The sequence below is a fragment of the Heptranchias perlo genome, chromosome 3, assembly GCF_035084215.1.
Source record: "Heptranchias perlo isolate sHepPer1 chromosome 3, sHepPer1.hap1, whole genome shotgun sequence".
Lineage (NCBI taxonomy): Eukaryota > Metazoa > Chordata > Chondrichthyes > Hexanchiformes > Hexanchidae > Heptranchias > Heptranchias perlo.
In genome coordinates this window covers 124,200,682-124,225,355 of record NC_090327.1, presented here as the reverse complement: position 1 = coordinate 124,225,355, position 24,674 = coordinate 124,200,682, and the positions used below count along the sequence as shown (strand labels likewise).

General features: G+C 42.0%; 1 protein-coding gene across 3 annotated transcripts in view; it reads right to left on the bottom strand.

Moving 5' to 3' along the window:
* LOC137320208 (zinc finger protein 236-like) overlaps window positions 1-24,674 on the bottom strand; it is a 174,698-nt gene that overhangs the window by 27,482 nt on the left and 122,542 nt on the right. For 2 of the 3 annotated variants that reach the window (XM_067981938.1, XM_067981939.1), the window contains exons 23-25: window positions 22,586-22,734; window positions 14,605-14,845; window positions 2,766-2,945 (exon numbers count right to left, since the gene is read on the bottom strand). In XM_067981938.1, coding sequence (XP_067838039.1) covers window positions 2,766-2,945; window positions 14,605-14,845; window positions 22,586-22,734 — 570 coding nt within the window. The remainder of the gene's footprint in view (window positions 1-2,765; window positions 2,946-14,604; window positions 14,846-22,585; window positions 22,735-24,674) is intronic. The other variant, XM_067981940.1, reaches the window with a different exon arrangement.

Genomic DNA, 24,674 nt, shown 5'->3' with positions numbered 1-24,674 from the left:
AAATGTCTTCCGCATTTGCAGCCATGAGGCACCTGGGTGACTATACTGACCTGGAGCAGGAGGGAGTGGGTGATCACCCTCCCTGTCAGCCGTGGCTCAGTGTAAGCATACTCATCTCTGAGTCAGAAGGTTGTAGGTGCAAGTCCCACTCCAGTCACTTGAGCACAAAGTCTAGGCTGACACTCCCAGTGCAGTACTGAGGGAGTGCTACACTGTCAGAGATGCCCTTTTTCAGATGAGACGTTAGACCAAGGCCCTGTCTGCCCTCCCAGATGAACGTAAAAGATTCCAAGGTGCTCTTTCAAAGAAGAGCTGGGGAGCTGCCCCCCGGTGTCATGGCCAATATTTATTCCTCAACCATCATCACTTAAAAACAGATTATCTGGTCATTATCTCATTGTTGTTTGTGGGAGCTTGCTGTGCGCAAACTGACTGCTGTGCTTCTCACATTACAACAGTGACAATACTTCAAAAGTATTTCATTGGCTGTAAGGTGCTTTGGGACGCCCTGAGGTCGTGAAAGGTGCTCTATAAATGGGAGTCTTTCTTTTTTTTTCCCTATGCAGCTTGCACTTATTGTTCGAGGGTGGCCTTCAGTTCCAAATAGGAGTGCTGCCTACAGCAGGCCTTCCAGCTCTTCAGCACCAAAAGGAACATTGTTGCTCTGCTTGCTTTTGTTGTCAGCTAGTCCACTTTTATGCCACCGCCACAAGCTTTAAACCCTTTAAGGGCCGCTGCCTTCCCAATTAAGTGTGCTTCAGGCCAAGCTTTTCATGTGCCCGTAGCCTATTCAAATTAGGAGAGGGATTGCTGCCCCTATAAATCATGGTGGTCCACCATGTGAGCTGCAAAAACAGGCAAGACCGCACCATGGGCCAGATCAACCTCATTTTTGCCATGCTCGTAAAATCAGGGCTCACGTCTCACGATTAAAGATATGGAAAGTTGGAGGAAGCTAGCAAATACGATGCTGATTTAACATTAAGTGTTCACATTAATGTACAAGCGTCAGGTTAAAAGCTGTACTTGGCAGTCCTCCCAGTTAATGAATAACCCCAACAACCTTAACAGAACAGAAGTGCAATTTGATAATTACAACTATTCAAGTGAACTCAGAGGTTGTGAAAATATTCCAAATGACCCAATTCATTTACTGTGTAACCAAATGAGTAATAACAATTCTTAAGTTACTACCCGCTTTAGTGAAAATTCATGTACTCTTCTTTTAGCACTGCGCTTTCTAAATGGAAATCAGCGCTTCCAGTTACAAACTATTTTATCTCTAATGGAATCAGTAACAGCCTGTCTAATTTACACTTTAGGAATTTTAGTTCAACTATAGAAAATAGTCAACATTAGAATTACAATCCTTTTCAAAATAGATGCAAATCAGTTTTAAGTTTGACTTGCTACTTGACAAAACAGAGAATACAGTACTTTCAATGAAACCGTCCTTATGCCAACATCAAGAATGCACTAACTTTAACTCAAACCATTTACTGCAACTGAATTTGCATCAGCTGCTTTCTCTGCTATCAATCAGCTAGTTCTTGATGTATCAAGGTGACATTTTGTCAAGGGAAATGAACTTTCACTAAATAGAGTTCCACTGCACTATATTCATACACTGATGCTATTGTTTTGTATTTAAAAAACATCCAGTTTGTTAAAACATGCAATTTCCTTTACTGTGCCTTTCTGTTTTATATGTACAATGACAAAGTTAGGAAGGAGATTCAATGGTATCAATGAGTTTCAAATAATGTTGTAAACCTACTTTTGTAGTTTACATGCATTACTTAACCTTGACACCCTTTCATAATATAGGCAAAGATTTCCTTGGTGCAGTAGGTGTAGCAAAATTGTAATCTTGATCTTTATAAAGTAGTTTACAATGCTGCTATGCCTGGGACACAGAGAGGCAATGAGCATCATAAAATGTTGTAGATTGGAGAACACAACTGTAAAGGAACCCGCCTGATTTTCCTTCGTTAATTTAAATGTAAGGAAAATCGGGCAGGTTTATTTACAGGTGTGTACACCAACCTGCCTGATTTTGCGATATTTGCTGCGTGCAGGAGATCTAGGAAAATCTCCCTGAAGTCTGCTTCTTATAATGGCCACAAACTACCTGCACATTCGTAAGAGTCTTGCCACCCAAGCAATCTCCCAATGGAGTTGAATCTTTGCTTGGTCACAAACTCAAAGTGAACAAAACTTGCTGAAACTTCTCCCCAACCCTCAAAGGCAATTGAGTGAAGTTTAAGAATCTAATCCAGGGTTATCAATCCTGACCTGGTACATTGATATTTCAAGGAGGGCTTTACTAATGTCACAGCACCGGTAACTAGCTCAGCAAACCTGCCACATAATAGTGGGAAGATAACTACATTAGAAATAATAAATGTTTCAGTGTGTTCTGGGTCTACTGAGGCGTCTGAACTCATGATTTATATCATTATCGGAAGTGCTCGAGTTATTTACTGTAACTCACTGCCAGTCAGCTATTAACCTATCTTTATTTTCCATATGTTTTATTTTATACAAATTAGATTTTCGCCTTAATTTCAAATTGTTTGCTAAACTGCTCCTGATTTTGATGTTTGATACATACAGCTATGCAAATGGCAAAATGAACCAGATTATGTGTTGCAGCATGATAGAGAGTTACTCACTTACGTATTTATAATGCAGTGTTGATAAAGTGACCACTGAATGAACAATCATCTAGCTTTGTAACAAGTCCCTTCACATCTAATACAAACCTGATATTGTGAGTGTTATCTCTTGCGGTGTTCCTGTTGGATTGGCACACGTGGCATTGGTAGCCTGCGCTAGTACCTGGCTGAGATTAGAATTATTAATTGTCAGTGTCATTTCATGTTTACCACTGGAACTTGAAGCAAGCCCAGGGGATGTCATAGACTGTGAGACATCCTGTGTTCCTAAGAGATAGACAGAAAAAAAAGAAAAAAGAATTCTCGGTGTGCAGCATTAAACATAGAAAAATTGCTTCCACTCAGCCATAGACTACTTGTTATTGATCAATACCAAATATCGACAAAAGATTAACCCTTCATTAAATTTTAGGAGACAAAAAGATAAGCTAGAAGGACAAGAGCTGACAGTTTACTCTCCCTGTAAACTGTGAAAGTGAATTTGCGCGAATCTCAAGGCAGTTCCTAGTGGGTCTGAATCCAAACACGAAGGCAACCATAATTCAGCACTAACTGGTACAAACTGATAGTTTAACTTAGAAAGACCATGAAATGGAAATATGATAAATTCATACTAGCATAGTGGGGGTGAAGGGCTCCTCTGATGTTAGGGTTATGGTATAATAAGAACGAACAAATCTGCATTTATGTCCTGAAGCGCTTTACATACAATGAAGCACCTTTTAAAGTGTAATCACTGTTGTATTGTTGGCAAATGCGGCAGCCATATTGCGCAGAGATAGGTCCCACACACAGCAATGAGATAAATGACCAGATAATCTATTTTAGTGATGCTGGTTGAGGGGTAAGTATTCACCAGGACACCAGGGAGAACGCCTCTGCTCTTCTTCAAATAATGCCACGAGATCTTGATCCCTAAAGTGAAAAAGTGCATCGTTCTCTTCCACTCACATCTCACCTCGATAAGCACAAAAATTCACCAAGAGTAAAAATGGCTCAATCAGAGGTACTGGATGGCTGTGTCCTTTCACTCTTACAATGTGAATTTCACTCCAACTCAGATCTGCTAGCTGTAAGGATTCTTCATGAAATCAGAGGTTAAATTCAAGGCCAACTGTTGCAAGAGACTTGAAGGAGTTTTGCTCTGCCATACCTCGCACAGTATTGTTTCATGATGATGATGATGTGCGCTTAACAATGAAGGTTCACTTTATTCCCCCAACACTAACATCCATTCCCCTTAAGATCAAAGCACTGCCCTCAAACGTACAAAGCAGAAAGAAAAATATTGTTGTTAAGGGTATCACAGTTGGTAGAACGTGGACACACCCATGATTTCATAGGAACAGGAGTAGGCCATTCAGCCCCTCGAGCCTGTTCTGCCAATTAGATCATGTCTGATTTATATTTCCTCACAAAGGGAGATCCCAATCTTAGCATATTTATTCTGCGTACATATTGAGTGGAGACTAGGCAAAGGATGGAGTGCCCGGTCAGTCCTTGCTAATCTCACGCACCCCCTGATGGCTACCTAAGAGCTGCTTTGGTAACTGGTTAATTGCAGGGGGAGGGGAAGAAAATTGTAAGAGTTTTAAAATCAAGTCTATTTTCCTGTTTAGTACTAAACTGTAACTTTACATCTTCAACAACTATAGCCCATTCTGAAATACACTTCTATTCAGTTTTAATACATAAAGGCAATATTTGTAGGAACAGGAGTAGGCCATTTAGCTCCTCGAGCCTGTTCTGCCATTCAATGAGATCATGGCTGATCTGTGACCCGGCTCCATACACCCGTCTTAGTCCCATATCCCTTAATACCTTTGGTTCACAAAAATCTATCAATCTCAGATTTAAAATTAACAAGTGAGCTAGCATCAACTGCTGTTTGCGGAAGAGAGTTCCAAACTTCTACCACCTTTGCGTGTAGAAGTGTTTCCTAAATTCACTCCTGAAAGTCCTGGCTCTAACTTTTAGGCTATGTCCCCTAGTCCTGGACCCACAATTAGCGGAAATAGTTTCTCTCTATCTACTCTATCAGTTCCCCTTAATGTCTCGAAAACTTCGATCAAATCACCCCTTAATCTTCTAAATTCCAGGGAATACAACCCTAGTTAGTGTAATCTCTCCTCGTAACTTAACCCTTGGAGTCCAGATATCATTCTAGTAAATCTACGCTGCACTCCCTCCAAAGCCAATATATCCTTCCTAAGGTGCCGTGCCCAGAACTGAACACAGTACTCCAGGTGCAGTCTAACCAGGGCTTTGTATAGCTGCAGCATAACTTCTACCCCTTTGTATTCCAGTCCTCTAGATATAAAGGCCAGCATTCCATTAGCCCTTTTGATTATTTTCTGTACCTTTCCATGACATTTTAATGATCTATGTAGATGGACCCCTAACTCTCTTTGGACCTCCATTGTTTTGAGCTTTTCATCATTTAGAATGTACTCTGATCTATCCTTTTTAGGTCCAAAGTGAATGACCTCACATTTGCCTACACTGAAATCCATTTGCCACACTTTTACCCATTCACTTAATCTATTAATATCTCTGCAATTTTATGCTCCCATCTACACTGGTTAGAATGGTACCTATCTTTATGTCATCAGCAAACTTGGATATGTGGCTCTCTATCCAAGTCATCAATAAATACAGTGAATAGTTGAGGCCCCAACACCGATCCCTGTGGGACACCACTAGTCACATCCTGCCAATTTGAGTACCTGCCCATTATCCCTACTCTCTGTCTCCTGCTGCTCAGCCAATTTCCTAACCAGATCAATAATTTGCGCTCAATTCCATGAGCTTCAACTTTAGCTAACAGTCTCTTTTGAGGGACTTTATCGAATGCCTCTGGAACAACATCCACAGACATTCCCCTGTCCACGACTTTAGTCATCTCTTCAAAAATTCAATCAGGTTCGTCAGGCTAGACCTACCCTTTACAAATCCATGTTGGCTCTCTCTGATCAGCAGAACATTTTCAAGCTGTTCAGTCACCCTATCCTTAATTATAGACTAGTAATTTCCCAACAACAGATGTTAGGCTAACTGCTCTATAATTCCTTGGTTTCCCTCTCTCACCTTCCTTAAATAGCGGAGTGATGTGCAATTTTCTAATCTAAAGGAATGGTTCTTGAATCGAAAGAACTTTGGAAGATTATAGTTAGGCCTTCTGCAATGTTCTCACCTACTGCCTTTAAAACCCTGGGATGGAATCCATCTGGTCCTGGGGATTTGTCACTCTTTAGTACCATTATTTTCTTCATTACTGTTAATTTGCTTACGTTAATTATGGTGAGTCCTCGTCCCTGATTCAAAATTAGTTTCCTTGGGGTGTCCGGCATGCTATCCTCTTCCTCTACTGTAAATACTGACGCAAAGTAATTATTTAACATGTCTATTTCCTTATTTTCATTTACAATATCACCATTATCAGTTTTTAACTGGCCCGCATTGCTCTTGATCACGCTCTTTTTCCTAATATAATTGTAAAAAATTTTTGTGTTGATTTTGATATCCCTTGCAAGTTTCTTTTCATACTCCCTTTTTGCAGCTCTTACTATCTGTTATGTCATCTTTTGCTGTTCTTTGTATCTCTCCCAGTTGCCAGGATCTGTGCTATTTTTTGCATTTTTGTATGCTTTTTCTTTTAGTTTTATATTGTCCCTTATCTCTTTTATCATCCGTGGCTGATTTTTTTTGGCAAGTAGAGCTCTTGCTCCTTAGGGGTATAAACTGGTTCTGTATCACATTAAATTCTTTTTTGAACACCTCCCACTGGTCTTCTGTCGTTTTACCCATTAACAGATTTGCCCAGGTTACTGTGGACACTCTGTCTCATCCTGCTGAAGTCGGCCTTACCTAAATTTAGAATCTTAGTAGCTGATACGGGTTTCTCCCTTTCAAACACAACATTGAATTCGATCATATTATGATCGCTATTAGATAAATATTCATGCACCGTTTGGCTGTTAACTAAATCTGGCTCCTTACTCATTATTAAATCTAATATGGCCTGCCCCCTTGTTGGTTCTAGGACATATTGTTGCAGAAAGCTGTCCTGAACATACAAGAAATTCGCTACCTTTCTGATATGAGTTTGTCTGCTTATCCCAGTCAATATGAAATCCCCCATTACAACCACTCTGCCTTTGCTACATGCATTTATACATTCTGCCACTTCACAGCTGCTTATACACAACTCCCATTACAGTCTTAAATCCTTTTCTATTTCTTAATTCTACCCATAAAGTCTCCATAGCCTCCTTAACTCTCATTATATCCTCTATCATTGAAGTAATTTCATCCTTAATTACTAAGGTGACTCTTCCCCCTCTACCAGTTTCCCTATCCTTCCTGTAGACTTTATAATCTGGTATATTCAGTTCCCAATCCAGACTGTCTTGCAGCCATGTCTCAGTAATGGTTACCATGTCGTACCCTCTAAGTTGAATTTGTACCTGCAATTCATTCACTTTGCTCCTTATACTCCATGCTTTTGTATATAGAACACTTCTTTGGGCTGCACACCCTAACCTGTCCTTTTGCTCTAATGTTTTTCTCTCACATCTCTTATTTCTCTCTCTCAATTTAATTACTTTACACCTTTAAGTTTTCCCTTTACCTGTAGTGTCTAAAGCATAATTTCTGACTATCACTCGACTCTCTTCCTTTTCGGTTGTTTTAGAATTATTATTTATACTACCTTTTCCACCTGAACCCTCCCCCCATTTACTAGTTTAAAGTCCTTGTGAAATTTGGAAAATAACTGTACACCATGATTTAAAAACTGGTAAATCACTATGTTATAACCAAAGTAGTGATCACATTACTTTAGCAGTACTTGACTGCTTTGCTTAAATGTTATTACTTTATTTTATACACGTATGACACATATACACACACACAAACATGCACTATTCTAACATGCAGTGAAGTAAAACCAAGCAATAAGAAGTCAAATTACAAGTTATAAAAGCACTTCAGTTAAAATCACTTAATTTAACCATTGATATCCCCAACCCATTGTTATTTGCCATAGCTAAAAGGAAAACCACCCCTCACTAACTCTATGATATGTTTAGATTAATTTTTGGTTTCTAAATTTTCATGAAATAGTTTTTTTAGTCTTGAGTTTATAAAATTAAATCTACATGAAAACTTGGAGCAAAAGGAGGGAGGGAGGAAATGCTATTTATTTTTCTTTTTGAAAGTAACAAGAGGCTGAGAAAAAGCATTTGCACACTGATCATACTTTAACACTGCAAACTCTTGCAGAACCTTGTTTGCTGCCTGGCTCAAACTGCAAACTCTCCTGCCAGACAGAGCTCTGAGCAAACTCCCCTTCCAGCAGTTAAAATTAAAATACTTAGCTGGGTGCGGGCAGAAGCATCCACATTCTCTAACCATTTAGATCAATTCCAGGCAACTTTTAAAAACTTCCCAGTGAGTCAACAGGACCATTTGAGCAATTTTTAAATATGCAATTGTGCTCCAAGTGGCGTTTGCCCAAGTAGGGTTGCCAACTCTGGTTGGACGCATTCCTGGAGGTTTCATCACATGACTTCCTGCCTCCAACCTCCCCGCCCAGTCAAACAGCCTTTCTTTCCCCAATTTCCAATATTTTCACAACTAATAAACAAAAATGTTCAAATAAAATTTTTAAAAATACAATTATTTTTAACATCCCTGTGATTTTTCTCCCGCGTTGCTCGCAGCAGTGTACAGAATATTAAACTTTAATCCCTGGAGACTCCAGGACAATCCTGGAGCTGGCAACCCTATACCCAAGCAGTGAGATTTCCTTATCAAGGGAGTCTCACAATGTTTCCCTCTGGAGTCAGGGCATGTCCTGAATTCAGATTTATACTGGAAATTCAGCAATGCAACAAAGTGGATACTGCTTCGTTAAAGCTGCGACATTAGGACACGCTTTTTTTCAATTGATCTGTTTTACTGATTAGAAAATAGCACTTCTTGTTAGGAATGAAAATGTTTCTTTTTCAGTACACCTGAACAAGAGAAAATGCTATCTCTATGTGCAGCTGAGATGAGACACAAAAGTCATGAGATTTCAGGGCATTAGATGGATTTATAATTCTGTCCACTTTCAAATGGAAATCAGTATAAATTGAAAGCATCAATCCCTTTACGTATTAATAATACAGAATGACGTAGGCTGGACTGTTTCAAGGATATGCCATGCCCTGGGTTCAAATGTCATTGATAAATCACACTACCCCCATGGTTTATGACATCACTAAATCTCCTTGATATGCTACTGCTTTCTTACACACCCAAACCTGTCTGTCATGCTATATATACTTTTTTAGTCCAAGAACTCAACTTTTAATGTCTCATGATAATTTTGATCCTAAATCTGGAATACAAATGCTTAAAATGACCACTGATTTCCTAAATGTTTGGTTGGTAGGTCCTGAGAGAGGCATCCATCACACTACGAACTGAGTGCTAAACTTGTCCAGCAGTCTTGGTTCTACCTAAAAACATAACATAGATGTATACATGACAGTCTACACACAGAATCATAGAAACATACAGCACAGGACCCCATTCGGCCCATCATGCCTGTGCTAGCTCTCTGAAAGAGCTAACAATTAGTCCCGCTCTCCTGCTCTTTCCCTGTAGCCCTGCAAATGTTTCCTTTTTAAGTACATATCCAATTCCCTTTTGAAAGTTACGACTGAATCTGCTTCCACCACACTTTGAGGCAGTGCATTTCAGATCAAAACAACTCGCTGAATAAAAAAAATTCTCCTTTTCTCCCCCGACTTTTTTGCCGATTATCTTAAATCTGTGCTCTCTGGTTATCGACCCCCCTGCCAGTGGAATCAGTTTCTCCCTATCTACTCTACCATTTAATTTTAAACACTTATATTAACTCTCCCCTTAACCTTCTCTGCTCTAAGGAGAACAATCCCAGCTTCAAAAGCAGAATTATTTTTGAAAAGGCGAGACTAGTAAATGTTGGTATTCAGAGGGATTTGGGTGTCCTTGTACATGAATCACAGAAAGTTAACATGCAGGTACAGCAAGCAATTAGGAAAGTAAATGGTATGTTGGCCTTTATTAAAAGAGGGTTGGAGCATCAGAGTAAGGAAGTTTTGCTGCAATTATATAGGACTTTAGTAAGGCCACACTTGGAGTACTGTGTACAGTTTTGGTCTTCTTACCCGAGGAAGGATATACTTGCCTTAGAGGGGGTGCAACGAAGATTCACTAGATTGATTCCTGAGACGAGAGGGTTGTCCTATGAGGAGAGACTGAGTAGAATGGGTCTATATTCTCTGGAGTTTAGAAGAATGAGAGGTGATCTCATTGAAACGTATAAAATTCTTAGGAGGGCTTGACAGGGTAGATACTGAGAGACTGTTTCCCCTGGCTGGAGAGTCTGGAACTAAGGGTCACAGTGTCAGGATAAGAGGTTAGCCATTTAGGACTGAAATGATGAGGAATTTCTTCATTCAGAGGGTTGTGAATCTTTGGAATTCTCTACCCCAGAGGGCTGTGGGTGCTCAGTCGTTGAGTATATTAAAAACTGAGATCGATAGATTTTTGGACACTAAGGGAGTCAAGGGATATGGGGATCGGGTGGGAAAGTGGAGTTGAGGTTGAAGATCAGCCATGATCTTATTGAATGGCGGAGCAGTCTCGAGGGACCGTATGGCCTACTCCTGTTCCTATTTCTTATGTTTTCTAGTCTCTCCACATAAGCGGACAACACAGTGTGAACTGAGAGTTTGGTACGTGTGGGAGTTCGGTGAAGTGGGGAAAGGAGGTGCTGCATTGCCATGCCTTGCTTTTCCTAACTTTTTCCCCAGAGCGGCAGTGGACCTGAGAGTAGAAGACTGAGATTGGGGAATAAAAGCAGCAGCAGACCTGCAACAAGAGACAACTACTGTGCGACGTCACAGGTGAGGCAGGAGAGTCCGAGAGGTGAGCACAGTATAAAAGGAGAGACCTAGAGCGGGAGGAGAGTATGAAAGTCTAAGGCAAGTCATGGCAGCACAGCTCGCACCCGTGATATGCTCCTCCTGCACTATGTGGGAAGTCATGGACACTACCAGTGTCCCTGGCGACCATGTGTGCAGGAAGTGTGTCCAGCTGCAGCTACTGGCTAACCGCCTTTCGGAGCTGGAGCTGCGGGTGGATTCACTGTGGAGCATCCGCGATGCTGAGACTATCGTGGATAGCACGTTCAGTGAGGTGGTCACACCGCTGGTAAAGATTACCCAGGCAGAAAGGAAATGGGTGACCGACAGGCAGAGTAAAAGGACTAGGCAGGTAGAGCAGGAGTCTCCTGGGGCCATCTCCCTCTCAAACAGATATTCTGCTTTAGATACTGTTGGGGGAGATGGCTTATCAGGGGAAAGCAGCAAGAGCCAGGTTCGGGGCACCACGGGTGGCTCTGCTGCACAGGAGGGGAGGAAGTAGAGTGGCAGGGCTATAGTGATAGGAGATTCAATTGTAAGGGGAACAGACAGGCGTTTCTGCAGCCGCAAACATGACTCCAAGATGGTATGTTGCCCCCCTGGTGCTAGGGTCAAGGATGTCACTGAGCGGCTGCTGGGCATTCTGGAGGGGGAGGGTGAACAGCCAGTAGTCGTGGTCCATATTGGTACCAACGGCATATGTAAAAAAAAGGGATGAGGTCCTGCAAGGTGAATTTAAGGAGTTAGGAGATAAATTAAAAAGCAGGACTTCAAAGGTAGTGATCTCAGGATTACTACCGGTGCCACGTGCTAGTGAGTATAGGAACAGGAGAATAGACAGGATGAATGCGTGGCTGCAGGGATGGTGTAGGAGGGAGGGATTTAGATTCCTGGGACATTGGGACTGGTTCTGGGGAAGGTGGGACCTGTACAAGCGGGACGGGTTACACCCGAGCAGGACTGGGACCAATGTCCTCGCGGGGGTGTTTGCTAGTGCTGTTGGGGAAGGTTTAAACTAGAGTGCAGGGGGATGGGAACCTGAGCGGGGAGACAGAAGAGAATAAAGTTGAGAGCAGCAAGAGAGGGGAAGACCCAGGGGAAATCTACAATATAAATAGTACAAACAGTTGTTCAAGAACAAGTGAAAGGGAAAAGCGTAGAGCAGCGGAAAGAAAGTGTACTTTAGGCACGACAGATAAATTAAAAACTAGAAGGCGTAAGGCGATTAACCCAGCATCAAAGCTGTGGCAGGGGGTTGGGAACCTGAGCAGGGAGACAGAGGAAAGCGTGTCAGGAAGGAACAGAAGGTATGGAGTAAAAGGTAAAGTGCTAAAAAAGGAAAAAGCAGGAACTATGTGTCACAAAACATATTTGAAAGTTCTTTATCTGAATGCACGTAGCATTCGTAACAAAATGGACGAGTTAACGGCACAAATAACTACGTATGGGTATGATCTTGTGGCCATTACAGAGACATGGCTGCAGGGTGACAACGACTGGGAATTAAATATGCCAGGGTATTTAACAATCAGGAAGGACAGGCAGGAAGGAAGGGGAGGTGGGGTGGCTATGTTAATAAAGGAAGGAATCACTGTAATACAGAGAAATGATATTGGGACAAAGGATCAGGACAGTAAAAACAGATAGCAAGAGTTTCTATAGGTATATAAAAAGAAAAAGGGTGGCTAAGGCAAACGTAGGTCCCTTAGTGGATGAGACCGGGAAATTAATGGTGGGAAACATGGAGATGGCAAAAATGCTGAACAAATATTTTGTTTCAGTCTTTACAGTAGAGGACACTAAGAATATCCCAACACTGGACAAACAGGGGGCTCCAGGGGGGGGGGAAGGAGCTAAATACGATTAAAATCACTATGGAATTGGTACTCAGTAAATTAATGGGACTCAAGGCGGATAAATCCCCTGGACCTGATGGCTTACATCCTAGGGTCTTGAGGGAAGTGGCAGTAGGGATTGTGGATGCTTTGGTAATAATTTTCCAAAATTCTCTGGACTCAGCAAAGGTCCCGGCAGATTGGAAAACTGCTAATGTAACACCCTTATTTAAAAAGGGTAGTAGGCAGAAAGCTGGAAATTATAGACCAGTTAGCCTAACATCTGTGGTGGGTAAAATTTTGGAGTCTATTATTAAGGAGACAGTAGCGGAACATTTGGATAAACATAATTTAATAGGACAAAGTCAGCATGGCTTTATGAAGGGGAAGTCATATCTGACAAATTTGCTTGAGTTCTTTGAGGACATAATGTACAGTGTGGATAAAGGGGAACCAGTGGACGTAGTGTATTTAGACTTCCAGAAGGCATTCGACAAGGTGCCACATAAAAGATTATTGCTCGAGATAAAGAATCACTGGATTGGGGGTAATATTCTGGCATGGGTGGAGGATTGGTTATCTAACAGGAAGCAGAGAGTTGGGATAAATGGTTCATTCTCGGACTGGCAACCAGTAGCCAGTGGTGTTCCGCAGGGGTCGGTGCTGGGTCCCCAACTCTTTACAATCTATATTAACGATTTGGAGGAGGGGACCGAGTGTAACATATCAAAGTTTGCAGATGATACAAAGATGGGAGGGAAAGTAGAGAGTGAAGAGGACATAAAAAACCTACAAGGGGATATAGACAGGCTGGGTGAGTGGGCAGAGATTTGGCAGATGCAATACAATATTGGAAAATGTGAGGTTATGCACTTTGGCAAGAAAAATCAGAGAGCAAGTTATTTTCTTAATGGCGAGAAACTGGAAAGTACTGCAGTACAAAGGGATCTGGGGGTCCTAGTGCAAGAAAATCAAAAAGTTAGTTTGCAGGTGCAGCAGGTGATCAAGAAGGCCAACGGAATGTTGGCTTTTATTGCTAGGGGGATAGAATATAAAAACAGGGAGGTATTGCTGCAGTTATATAAGGTATTGGTGAGACCGCACCTGGAATACTGCATACAGTTTTGGTCTCCATACTTAAGAAAAGATATACTTGCTCTCGAGGCAGTACAAAGAAGGTTCACTCGGTTAATCCCGGGGATGAGGGGGCGGACATATGAGGAGAGGTTGAGTAGATTGGGACTCTACTCATTGGAGTTCAGAAGAATGAGAGGCGATCTTATTGAAACATATAAGATTGTAAAGGGGCTTGATCGGGTGGATGCGGTAAGGATGTTCCCAAGGATGGGTGAAACTAGAACTAGGGGGCATAATCTTAGAATAAGGGGCTGCACTTTCAAAACTGAGATGAGGAGAAACTTCTTCACTCAGAGGGTAGTAGGTCTGTGGAATTTGCTGCCCCAGGAAGCTGTGGAAGCTACATCATTAAATAAATTTAAAACAGAAATAGACAGTTTCCTGGAAGTAAAGGGAATTAGGGGTTACGGGGAGTGGGCAGGAAATTGGACATGAATTTAGATTTGAGGTTAGGATCAGATCAGGCATGATCTTATTGAATGGCGGAGCAGACTCGAGGGGCCGATTGGCCTACTCCTGCTCCTATTTCTTATGTTCTTATAACTGAATTCCCTCATCCCTGGTACCATTTTGGTAAATCTCCTCTGCATTCTGTCCAAGGCCTTGACGTCCTTTCTAAAATCATATCTAATGCATGCGCTATAGTTTCCTCCTTTTAAGTGTAAAACTGATTCTCCACAATCTTCATATACTTATCAAGTGGTATGCAGTTAAAAGTATACCAAAACAAACTTATTTAGAAAAATGCTCTTTTATATCATACGATAACCAGGAAGTGTGGAACTGCTTAAGAGTTTTCAAGTGTGACTGTCTAGACTCCACTGGGTCAATGACACTCTTTCAAAGAGCCAGCACAGACACGATGGGCTGAATGGCCTCCTTCTGCGCTATATGATTCTATGGCAAATTAACAAGATTAGCTTTGGCAAAGGTGAAAATAAGAACTGAAAAACTTAATGCAAGTGTTAAAGTCCGGAAGTGATGAATATTTCTCACCAGAACTGCTCGTCAGCACAGTCTCTTGTTCAGTCAGACCTCCCATCGTCAGGGCATTTGATGACGTCACTGTGGGTTGCATTGACAAGCTGGTGATTGGCTGGATGACCACATTAGCGGGCACAGTATTATCTGCTGTTTGGAGAGTCCCAGCTTGCTGTGCTAGGTTAGGGTCAGCGGTCAGTTGTTGAGTAAGCAAATTACTCTGTTGCAACGTCTGCTGCAAAATGCTCGAGTCAATCTGCAGGGGAAAAAAAATCTAGTCAAACACTAATCAGATATACGTTGATCAAAAAGTCAGATTGCTCAATGACATCAACAGTAAACAACTGATAGGCACTTAATCTTCCAATTGGTTTATTAATTCTAGAATCTTTAACCACTACGTAATTGAAAAATTGAAAATCATTTAAATGCACAGGAGAAATATGCACGGTATGCAAGAGTTTTATCATAGAATCTTACAGCACAGATGGAGGGCATTCGGCCCCATTGTGCCTGTGCTGGCTCTTTGAAAGAGCTATACAATTAGTCCCACTCCCCTGCTCTTTCCCTTTGGCCCTGCAGTTTTCTCCCCTGCAAGTATTTATTCAATTTCCTTTTGAACGTTACTATTGAATCTGCTTCCACCGCACTTTCAGTCTGTGCATTTCAGATCATAACAGATCGCTGCGTAAAAAAGTTTCTCCTCATCTCACCTCTGGCTCTTTTGCCAATTGCCTTTAATCTATGTCTTCTGGTTACCGATTCTTTTGCCAGTGGAAACAGTTTCTGCTTATAGACTCTATTATTAGGGTTAGTAAAATTCTATAGGTGATACTTTAAAACATTTTCACACCAAACAAATAATTTCTTGAATGTACGCTAATTTTGATGTGTGGAAATTACTGGCAGGGTTGCGATTTCCAGATATGTGCGGCTGGTGGGCGAGGCTCCTTGTCCATGACACACGTTCATGAAATCAGTGTTACAATTCATTCTCTGTCAGCTGTACAGAACCCAAGTGAAATGCGTTTAAGCAGTCTCAACCCAGTTCCCTGTGGGCAAGGCTGAAAACTATGTGCGATTCAGCACAACGGCACTAAACTGAAGACCTCACTCAGAAAAGCCACAAGCGTTGCTGGTACGGAAAAGGAAAAATTCACAGTGGTGCAATAGGGGGCTTTATTTGATATTGAAGCTCCTTTGACCTTGATTGGCCGCGAGCATGCATTCATTCTGTGGTGGATTTTATATGCAAATGCCAATGCACTCTGTACAAGTTATTCAGACCTGAAACTAGAGAACTAAAAGATGATATCCGGAAGTGTAACATTATCAAGGCAAATTTTTTAGTAAATTCATGGATTAGTTAAACTAGAAATGTCAAAAGTTATAGGAAGCATAATAAAATGAGCAGGCAAAGGTCTGTTTTGCAGGGATCAATCTACCTTTATTTTTCCTATATTTGTATACAAACAGAGGCAAGTGTGTGCTCCAGGGTCCGTTGATCTCTGGGACTCACTAACATTTTTGTATGGGTCCCGGGGTTTAAGTGTTGTGTTTGTGTATGCAAGCTGCATGTGTTGCAATGGGTGTTTGCATGGTGCTCCCCCTCTCGTTGTTAGCCTGCACTGTAGAACTTCACAACAACAACAACATGCATTTATATAGCACCTTTAAAGTAGTAAAAAGGTCCCAAGGAGCTTCACAGGAGCGTTATCAGACAAAATTTGACACCGAGCCACATAAGGAGATATTAGGACAGGTAGGTTTTAAGGAGCGTCTTGAAGGAGGAGAGAGAGTTAGAGAGGCAGAGAGGTTTAGGGAGGGAATTCCAGAGTTTGGGGCCTAGACAGCTGAAAGCGCAGCTGCCAATGGTGGGATGAAGGAAATCGGGGATGCGCAAGAGGACACAAATGGAGGAGCGCAGCGATCTCGGAGGATTGTAGGGCTGGGGGAGGTTACAGATATTGAGAGGGACGAGGCCATGGAGGGATTTGAAAACAAGGATGAGAATTTTAAAATTAAGAGTTCATCCCTGTCGAAACCCTCTTCAACTTTATCCTTACTTCTGACCTGATATGTTCCAAGCTCACTGGTCTGTCCTGCTTTCTCCCAGTAGCAGTGGGTAGTATGTTACTATAACTGTTGCTGTTCGCTGCTACTGCCCTTCTCAGCTTTATAGAACAGTCTACTCCTCCAATTCAAAGTTGCATTTTGCTTGAAAAAAATTCAGTTCATCCAATAATTTGAGTTGAACAAATTAAATAAAACAGAAGAGGTGGCTGTTTCTCATGCTTCGCTGAATGGTCCGTTTTCACAGCTTTTTTTTTCTAGAAAGCTGTCCACTTGTGCATTAACATCCCTCAATGCATTTCCATCCTTTAAGGAGTCAGTACCTTGGGTGCTAATCTACCAGTCTCACACTGAAACATCTGTGATGTGGTGATGGACTGGGGTGGACAAATGTAAGGAGTCTTACAACACCAGGTTATAGTCCAACAGCTTTATTTGGAAATTCCAAATAAAGCTGTTGGACTATAACCTGGTGTTGTAAGACTCCTTACAACTGAAACATCTAGCACGGGACCCTATTCAACCATATAAAGAAAAAGAACTTGAATTTATATAGCACGTTTCATGACTTCAAGACGTCCCAAAGCGCTTCACAGCCAATGAAATAGTTTTGAAGTGTAGTCACTGTTGTAAAGTAGGAAATGCAGCGGCCAATTTGCCCACAGCAAGCTCCCACAAATATCAATGTGATAATGACCAGATAATCGGTTTTAGTGATGTTGGTTGAGGGATTAATATTGGCCTGAACACCGGGAAGAACTCCCCTGCTCTTTGTCGAAATATGCCTTGAGATCCACCTGAGAGCACAGAGGTATTGGCCTGGGATAGAGTAGAGGCAACTTTACTCTATAGGGCCAATTTTGCAACTGTGATAAAGCGGAGCCTGGAATGGCCAGGTGCTTGTACAAAGCTGGCCAAAAGTGCACTAAGTTGAATGCTCGCAATTTTCCAGGATCAGCCCATGTGTGTAATTGTCACAAGCCCCTAGAGCAGCTTTGGCTTTGTGCTGGCAGCTAAACTACTGGAGGATGTGCAGAATCTAGCCAACAGCCCAAAAGTTAAAGACACACTTCAAGACAAGTGGCTGCACATGAGTCAAATACTGAACTGGTGTTTCCTCCGTGGGCATAACCCGGAAGTTGCTCCCTTTTTGTCGATGTCAAAAAATGCCCATGTGTCCTCCCAATCTCATTAGAATACACCCAAACTCAAAATGGCTGCAATTTGGCATAAATCAGTGTAAACAATCGGCCCCAAGGAAACGCCGAACCCACACCAGTATATTTCTTTTTTCAGGAAGTTTCAACTCATTTTACCATCTTTCATGCACATCAGGTGCAGCATGTTTAAGAACCGGCAATTGGGGAAGAATTTTTAATGTGACTTATACTTCACCATAAAAAGTGCTTTAAAAGAAGCAGATAATACAGTGCAGGTCTCAGTAAGGATGATTTTAAAAAAAAACGCTCAATTGCAATTAAAAGACCAAAAAAAATGACTTCCTTTCTTGCTGTGCCTGAAAATCTGGTCGCAATGTTGAGCGAACCCAAACAAGAACAATAGGAGGATATCCACGTTTGAGAGTCAGGGGCGTGGCCAGTTTTGTGGGTGGAGATTCATTTGGATGGAGGGTTTGATGGACAAACGTAAGAGATCATGGAGACTTGGGGCGTATTGCAGTCATGAGCGTGACTCACTTAGGCCCAAAATTCCACAATCTTTTAAGTCACGTAATTTGCTTGCGCATATCAGGGAGCAAATGCAGAGGGAACTCCAGACCGATTTGTGTTTTTAAAAAAAAAATAGCCAAAAGATTGTGGGACACCTATCCATGAATCCCCAATATGAACTTGTAGCAGGCAAGCCTTCCATCGGAAGCATGATTTTGTAAATTACGCCCCATAAAGAAAACACTAACTTATGCAACAAACCAAAAAAAAATGCATTCCACCGAATCTGGCCATTTACTGACGGCAGTGGCTTTAAGCAGCTCAAGGCTAAGTATAGTCGGAGGATCAAGAAAGTCAACATCCAAACGCGTGACTTAACTCTCAGATGGTAAAAGCTAGGTAGAGAAGTAGGTCTGAAGAGCAATGAAGAAAATTCCTTTCACTCATATCAAGTGGTACTAATAAATGTAACTACTTTTCATTTAAAATTACCGACTATCCGCCTGCTTGGTGAGATAGGGGTAAGTAGAATTTATTTGGAGTAAAATCGGTGCCAAAATTACATGTCTGGCAAAGGAACGTTGAAACAGAGACAACCAACTGAGTCAGACTCAGTTTTATCCAAGACCTGACCAAGGCAGCTCTGCAGTATGTCAGAACACTTGCTGATTCACCAGATAACATGGTTCATCACTGGGAGATGGAAGGATGTTAAACATGTCACTGGGGGCAGTCTCGATCCAATTCCCAGTGGGCACCAGGCCAAACTACAAAACTGTCCCCTTAATTCAACATTAAATTGTCAAACTCATTCAGAGGCCACAAGATAAGTAGTGTGAGAAATGCAAAAGTGACACATCACTGCTCTTGAGAGGTACATTGTTGCTACATCGGACACGGGAGGGCTTGATGCTGACACTGAAAACGTTTCTGTTCCCCAGCACCAACATCTTGACTTGATTTCTTTGGAAAATAACTTTTCTCCTCTGTTTTGTCTATTTTTAAAAAAAAATCACATTTTCTTTCAGCCTTTCTCATTCCCCATAAAACAGAAGGTACCAATAGTTACCAAAAGAACACTGTTGCTCACGAACTATAAATACAAGGATAAAGAACTACCGTAATTAAAACAGGAAAACACCCTGAGGTAAGCCAAATAGCACTAAACATCCAGCCATGTTACAGGCATTGGTGAAGCTTTGAAGGGTAACTCCACCCGACTTACAAATTACCACATTTTAGTACTTTACTTATAAACAAAATTCTTTGCCAAGTGTTTTGAACCAAGTGCTCCTGTGCTGTGGACAATAAAGAGACAATAATAAATTTGTACAAGGCAATGCTTAGGCCACAGTTAGGATACTGTGTGCAGTTTTGGGCACCCCATTCCAGAAAGAACATTAAAGCCTAAGTGTACAGTGTAGATTCAATAGGATGGGAAACTATAATTATGGGGAGGGTCTTGAGATACTGGTACTATTTCAAATGGAGCACAGAAGGCCGAAAGCAAATTTAAGCACTGTCTTTAAAATTATGAAGGGGTATGATTGAGTGAATAGGGAAAGAATACTTTCTTTGTCTGGCAATCAGTGAATGAGGGGGCATCAAATAAAATTGCTACTAAGAGAGTACATGAAAAATTTCTTCATGTAGAGGGTTGTTGGACTATGGAATGTTTTGCCATAAGAAGTAGTGGGCAAAGCTTTTAAAGGAAGTGGGCAGAGCAGTGGGACTAGTTTTGTATTATTCAAGCAAAGAACTGACACAGACATGTGAGACTTTGCTGTTAACTTCTATGGTTCTAATTCTCCTTCTGGGAGTGCCTTGCAAGCAGCACAGTATGTAGTAATTCCACAATATAAAACTTACCACAAAATATCAGATCATAAAAATGAAAGAGTCCTCAAAGGTTCTATGGGTAAATATAGAATCATACAGCATGGAAGGAGGCCATTCGGCCCATTAAGCCTGTGCCAGCTCTTTGAAAGAGCTATCCAATTAGTCCCACTCTCCTGCCCTTTCCCCGTAGCCCTGCAAATTTTTCCTTTTTAAGTAGAGATCCAATTCCTTTTTGAAAGTTACTATTGTATCTGTTTCCACCACCCTGTCAGGCAGTGCATTCCAGATCATAACAAATCGCTGCATTAAAATATTTCTCATCTACCCCCGGCTTTTTTGCCAATTGTCTTAAATATGTGTCCTCTGGCTATTGACTCTCCAGCCATGGGAACAGTTTCTCCCTATCTACTCTATCAAAACCATTTATAATTTTGAACACCTTTAACAAATCTTCCCTTAACCTTCTCTGCTCTAAGGATGGTCAATTCTTCCCTAAATTAATATGACAATTATTATGAAGCAGAATTACAGAAAATAATACAACCATCAAACATTCAAGGGCTAATTCCATGATTGGTACTCCCGGTGGGGAATAGGGCTCACAGGACGCGCTGGCTGGGAAATTGTGGGCCCACCAGGCCCGATTTTCTGTCTGTTATCGAAGAATGACTTTAAAACAGCTCAAGAGCTTGCAGTCCGATTTCCTGGAGTCAGGGGCTCAAGAGTGACTCTCAAGTTGGCTTGATGCTGCACTGCCATGGTCTCTAATGAAATGGTGCCCGGACAAACTGCCTTGGGGCATTTCACTACGTTAAAGGTGCTTTATAAATGCAAGTTATTGTTGCTCCTCTCAACTGATGTCACCAGAGCGGCTTAGCAGCCTTGAAAATACTATTACACCATATGTGGTCTGGTGTACAGTAGAGAACGCCATGCAGGTGACAGAACCAGAGACGATAATGTACAATGTTTGCAGTGAAGCATCTTTATTTTTCCTCCATACTCAGGTGTACCATAATGTCTTACATTGCAATCTATAAGACGTTTTGAATTCAAATTTTAGAGTTCAAAAAGAAAGTTGGTACAACATAGGGCTACTAATCAAATGTTTCTGTATGTTTTGTCATGTTGTGGCCTACGTATTATGTTGCCAGTGCTTGCTGAATCTGGCTGCTGAGATATTCAAATAATCATCTGAAAGATATGGAATGGTGCCGTGCCCACTTTTCGGGTGCTAAACGGGCGCCCAACCCTCCAATATGGCGGGCAGGAAACACACATTCATTATGAGCGGGAGGTGCGCCACTCACCATATTGGTGTAAGCAACAAAATTAGCCGTCCAGGGCCCACACGTGAAACAGGTGTTAGGCTCTTTGCATATTCATCTTCAGGGCCTAACACCTGTTTGAGACCCCCTCTGAAATACTGGATTGTCCTGAATGCAGCTGGCGTTCAGGAAAACCAGGTCTACACACGGCCTTAAAGGGGCCGCTGCAGGCTGCAACCAACAAAGTAAGAAACTGATGAAATTCTAGAATCAGCGTGTGGGCTGAATCATCTTGGAGGACATCAAGAAGCCAGAGCAGGATGAGAGGAGCAATGGTCTGGAAGCGATGCAAAGAGCTCTGCAGATGGAGAAGAATGTGAACCAGAGTCTGCTGGATCTGCACAAACTGTCCACTGAGAGGACTGACCCTCATTTGTGTGACTTCCTGGAGACCCACGTCTTGAATGAACAAGTGAAGATGATCAAGAAGCTTGGAGGTCACATCACCAACCTGAAGAGACTGGGAGCCCCTGAGAATGACATGGGAATGAAACTGTTTGACAAGCTCACCCTGAATTGACTAGAATTCTATAACCATATACTTACCTGACTGTGGAGTTTGGGAGGAGCAGGAGTGCTCCTCCCTGGCTCCACATTCAAACTATGTCGGCCGCTGCTGACCACCGCTCTCCCCACCCCCCATCCCCCAAATCCAGGCCCCTACCCTCCCCGAACCCAGCCACCGCTACCCCCCCTCCCGGTCCCCTTTAAGGACTTACCTGAGGGCCGTTGCTGGTGTTGCAGTGGCCCAATCTTAGCGTCCTCTGGCCGTTCTTGGGCAGCTCGCCAGTTTGTTGATAATGAGGCCGGAAACCCAATATTAGGTGTGCCTCAGGCCTATCCATTCAGGCACAGGGATTGTTCCCTGCACGCCCGTTCTTCGGCGCACTCAAATTTCTAGGCCCCTCTGCTTATTACGTGTTCCCAAATATGACATGCAAGATTCCAATATTTATACCAAACACCTCATATTAATTAAACATGGCTGTGCTGGATAGTTAAACTCACGTTAGTAGCAGTCCTGTAATGGAATACAACCTAGTTTAATCAGATTCATCATAGCAACCTTGAAGACAAACGCCATACCTGTAGTGTGATGTTGTTTATATTGCTGGGATCAATACCGGAGATCTGGACATTCTGCCCAACCAGGTTAGCGGAAGTGAGCTGCAGCTGTATTCCCTCGAGAGTGGCAAAGCTGGCATCTGTAAGTGATAACGTCAAATCTCCTCCAGCTGCCAATAAATCAAAGGACGCAAACAGGTTATTAAGTGCGGAAAGTGGTACCCACAGTACTGAGTGCATTAAAATCTGATCAAGTGTTTGCTGCAGTTAACAGATCTTCTACATTCCAGATTTGGTGCTTGATAAATAGATATGAAATTATTACTGTTAGAGATCAAAAATATTAATGGGATCACAGTAACATTCCATAAAGCTTAACTGAAATTAATGGACATTATTGGATCCAAGAAAGACAAACCAGAATATTTTCTTAATGGGGCGAGACTAGGAACTGTGGAGGAGCAAAGGGATTTAGGCGTTCACGTATACAAATCACTAAAAGCTAGCGCACAGATCCAAAAAGTAATACATGTGAAATTATTATTGCCAAAGATCAAAAATATTAATGTGATCACAGTAACATTCCATAAAGCTTAAATGAAATTATTAGACATTATTGGTATTATTGAAGCCATCTTGAGAATACACCTTACTTACCAGAATAAAAATATTGATTTCGAGCATTATTTGTTCTTACACTTCCTTAGGTTTTAGCTGTGAGGTAGAGAGGCGGAGAGGTTTAGGGAGGGAATTCCAAAGCTTAGAGCCTAGACAGCTGAAGGCACGGCTGCCAATGGTGGACAGAAGGAAACTGGGGATGCGCAAGAGGTCAGAATTGGAGGAGCGCAGAGATCTCAGAGGGTTGTAGAGATGGAGGAGGTTACAGAGTTAGGGATAGATACCTCTTTGTTTTATGAGACAATAAACAAGGAGATTCAATATTTCCACATACATTTTATCACACATGTCTTACCTTTTAGTGCTGTGATATGGAGAGTTGAAGAACGCTCTAATAAGAACATACAAAGTGCTAGCATTCAATTTCACACAGAAGTGAAGAGCCTTGCTGTGTTATTTGTGTTTGTACAGTTTGAGTAGGAATTCCAACTTTGATGAGAAGTGACTGATGAATCAGATTGCCTAAAGTAATGCTGTAATCTTGATAAATAAACCACTTAAAGGTAAGTTTTTTGCTTTAGGTTTCAAAAGTTTGTAAATAAAAGTTTACAGGAGGAAGTAGCATTCTGTAGATAGAAGGATTTAGACAAAGTTAGTGGCCTAGAAATTGTTCCGTGCTGCGCCCGTTTTTCAGGCACTGATCAGACTACTAAGGCCCCAATATAGCGGGCAGGAAGCGTACGTACATTTCCATCCAGAAACGCGCGCCTGCTGTATCAGGTAAGGGCAAAGAAGAGGCATCCTTTACCCAAGCTTGAAGCAGGCATTAGGCCCTTTGCACATAAAGGGCCTTACACCTGTTTGAGGCCCCCTTCTGTAAGACTGGTTTTCCCTGAGCCATCCCAAAGGATCGCCTGCAACAAAGAAGATAAGTAACTTACCTGAACGTGGAGCCGGGAGGAGCAGGAGTGCTCCTCCAGACTCCACATTAAAAGGTCCCAATCGCCCCTCCTGACCAGACCACCCCCCCCCCACCCCGCTCCAGACCCGACCGGATACCCGCAATCCCCGACCCAAGCCCAGATCGCCGGCAACACTTATCTGAGGGCCACTGCAACGCTAGCAGAATTATATGCGCCCCGCCCCGTAGGCACCCAAAAATGGCCGTGGCCCAATTTCTAGGCCAGTGTGTTTTAAAATGTTTAAAACATTAGAGTGTGTTCAAGCATAGTTCAGTGCAATCATGGGGTAATCATTAATTTTTGGTCATCCAAGTTATAGACACAAACAGCAAGCGAACAAACCTGTTAACATCTCTACATAAACTTCAAAAGCCTAACTTTGCCAAGCATGTATCGTAATCTTTGAAACTGAATGTTAATGTTTTGTGATGTTAAGTTAAAGCCTGCGATATTGTATTCTGAAATGAGTTACGCTGAAACAACAAATATGGTATTACCAAAAACAAGTGGGTATTCTCTTTGTTAATTAC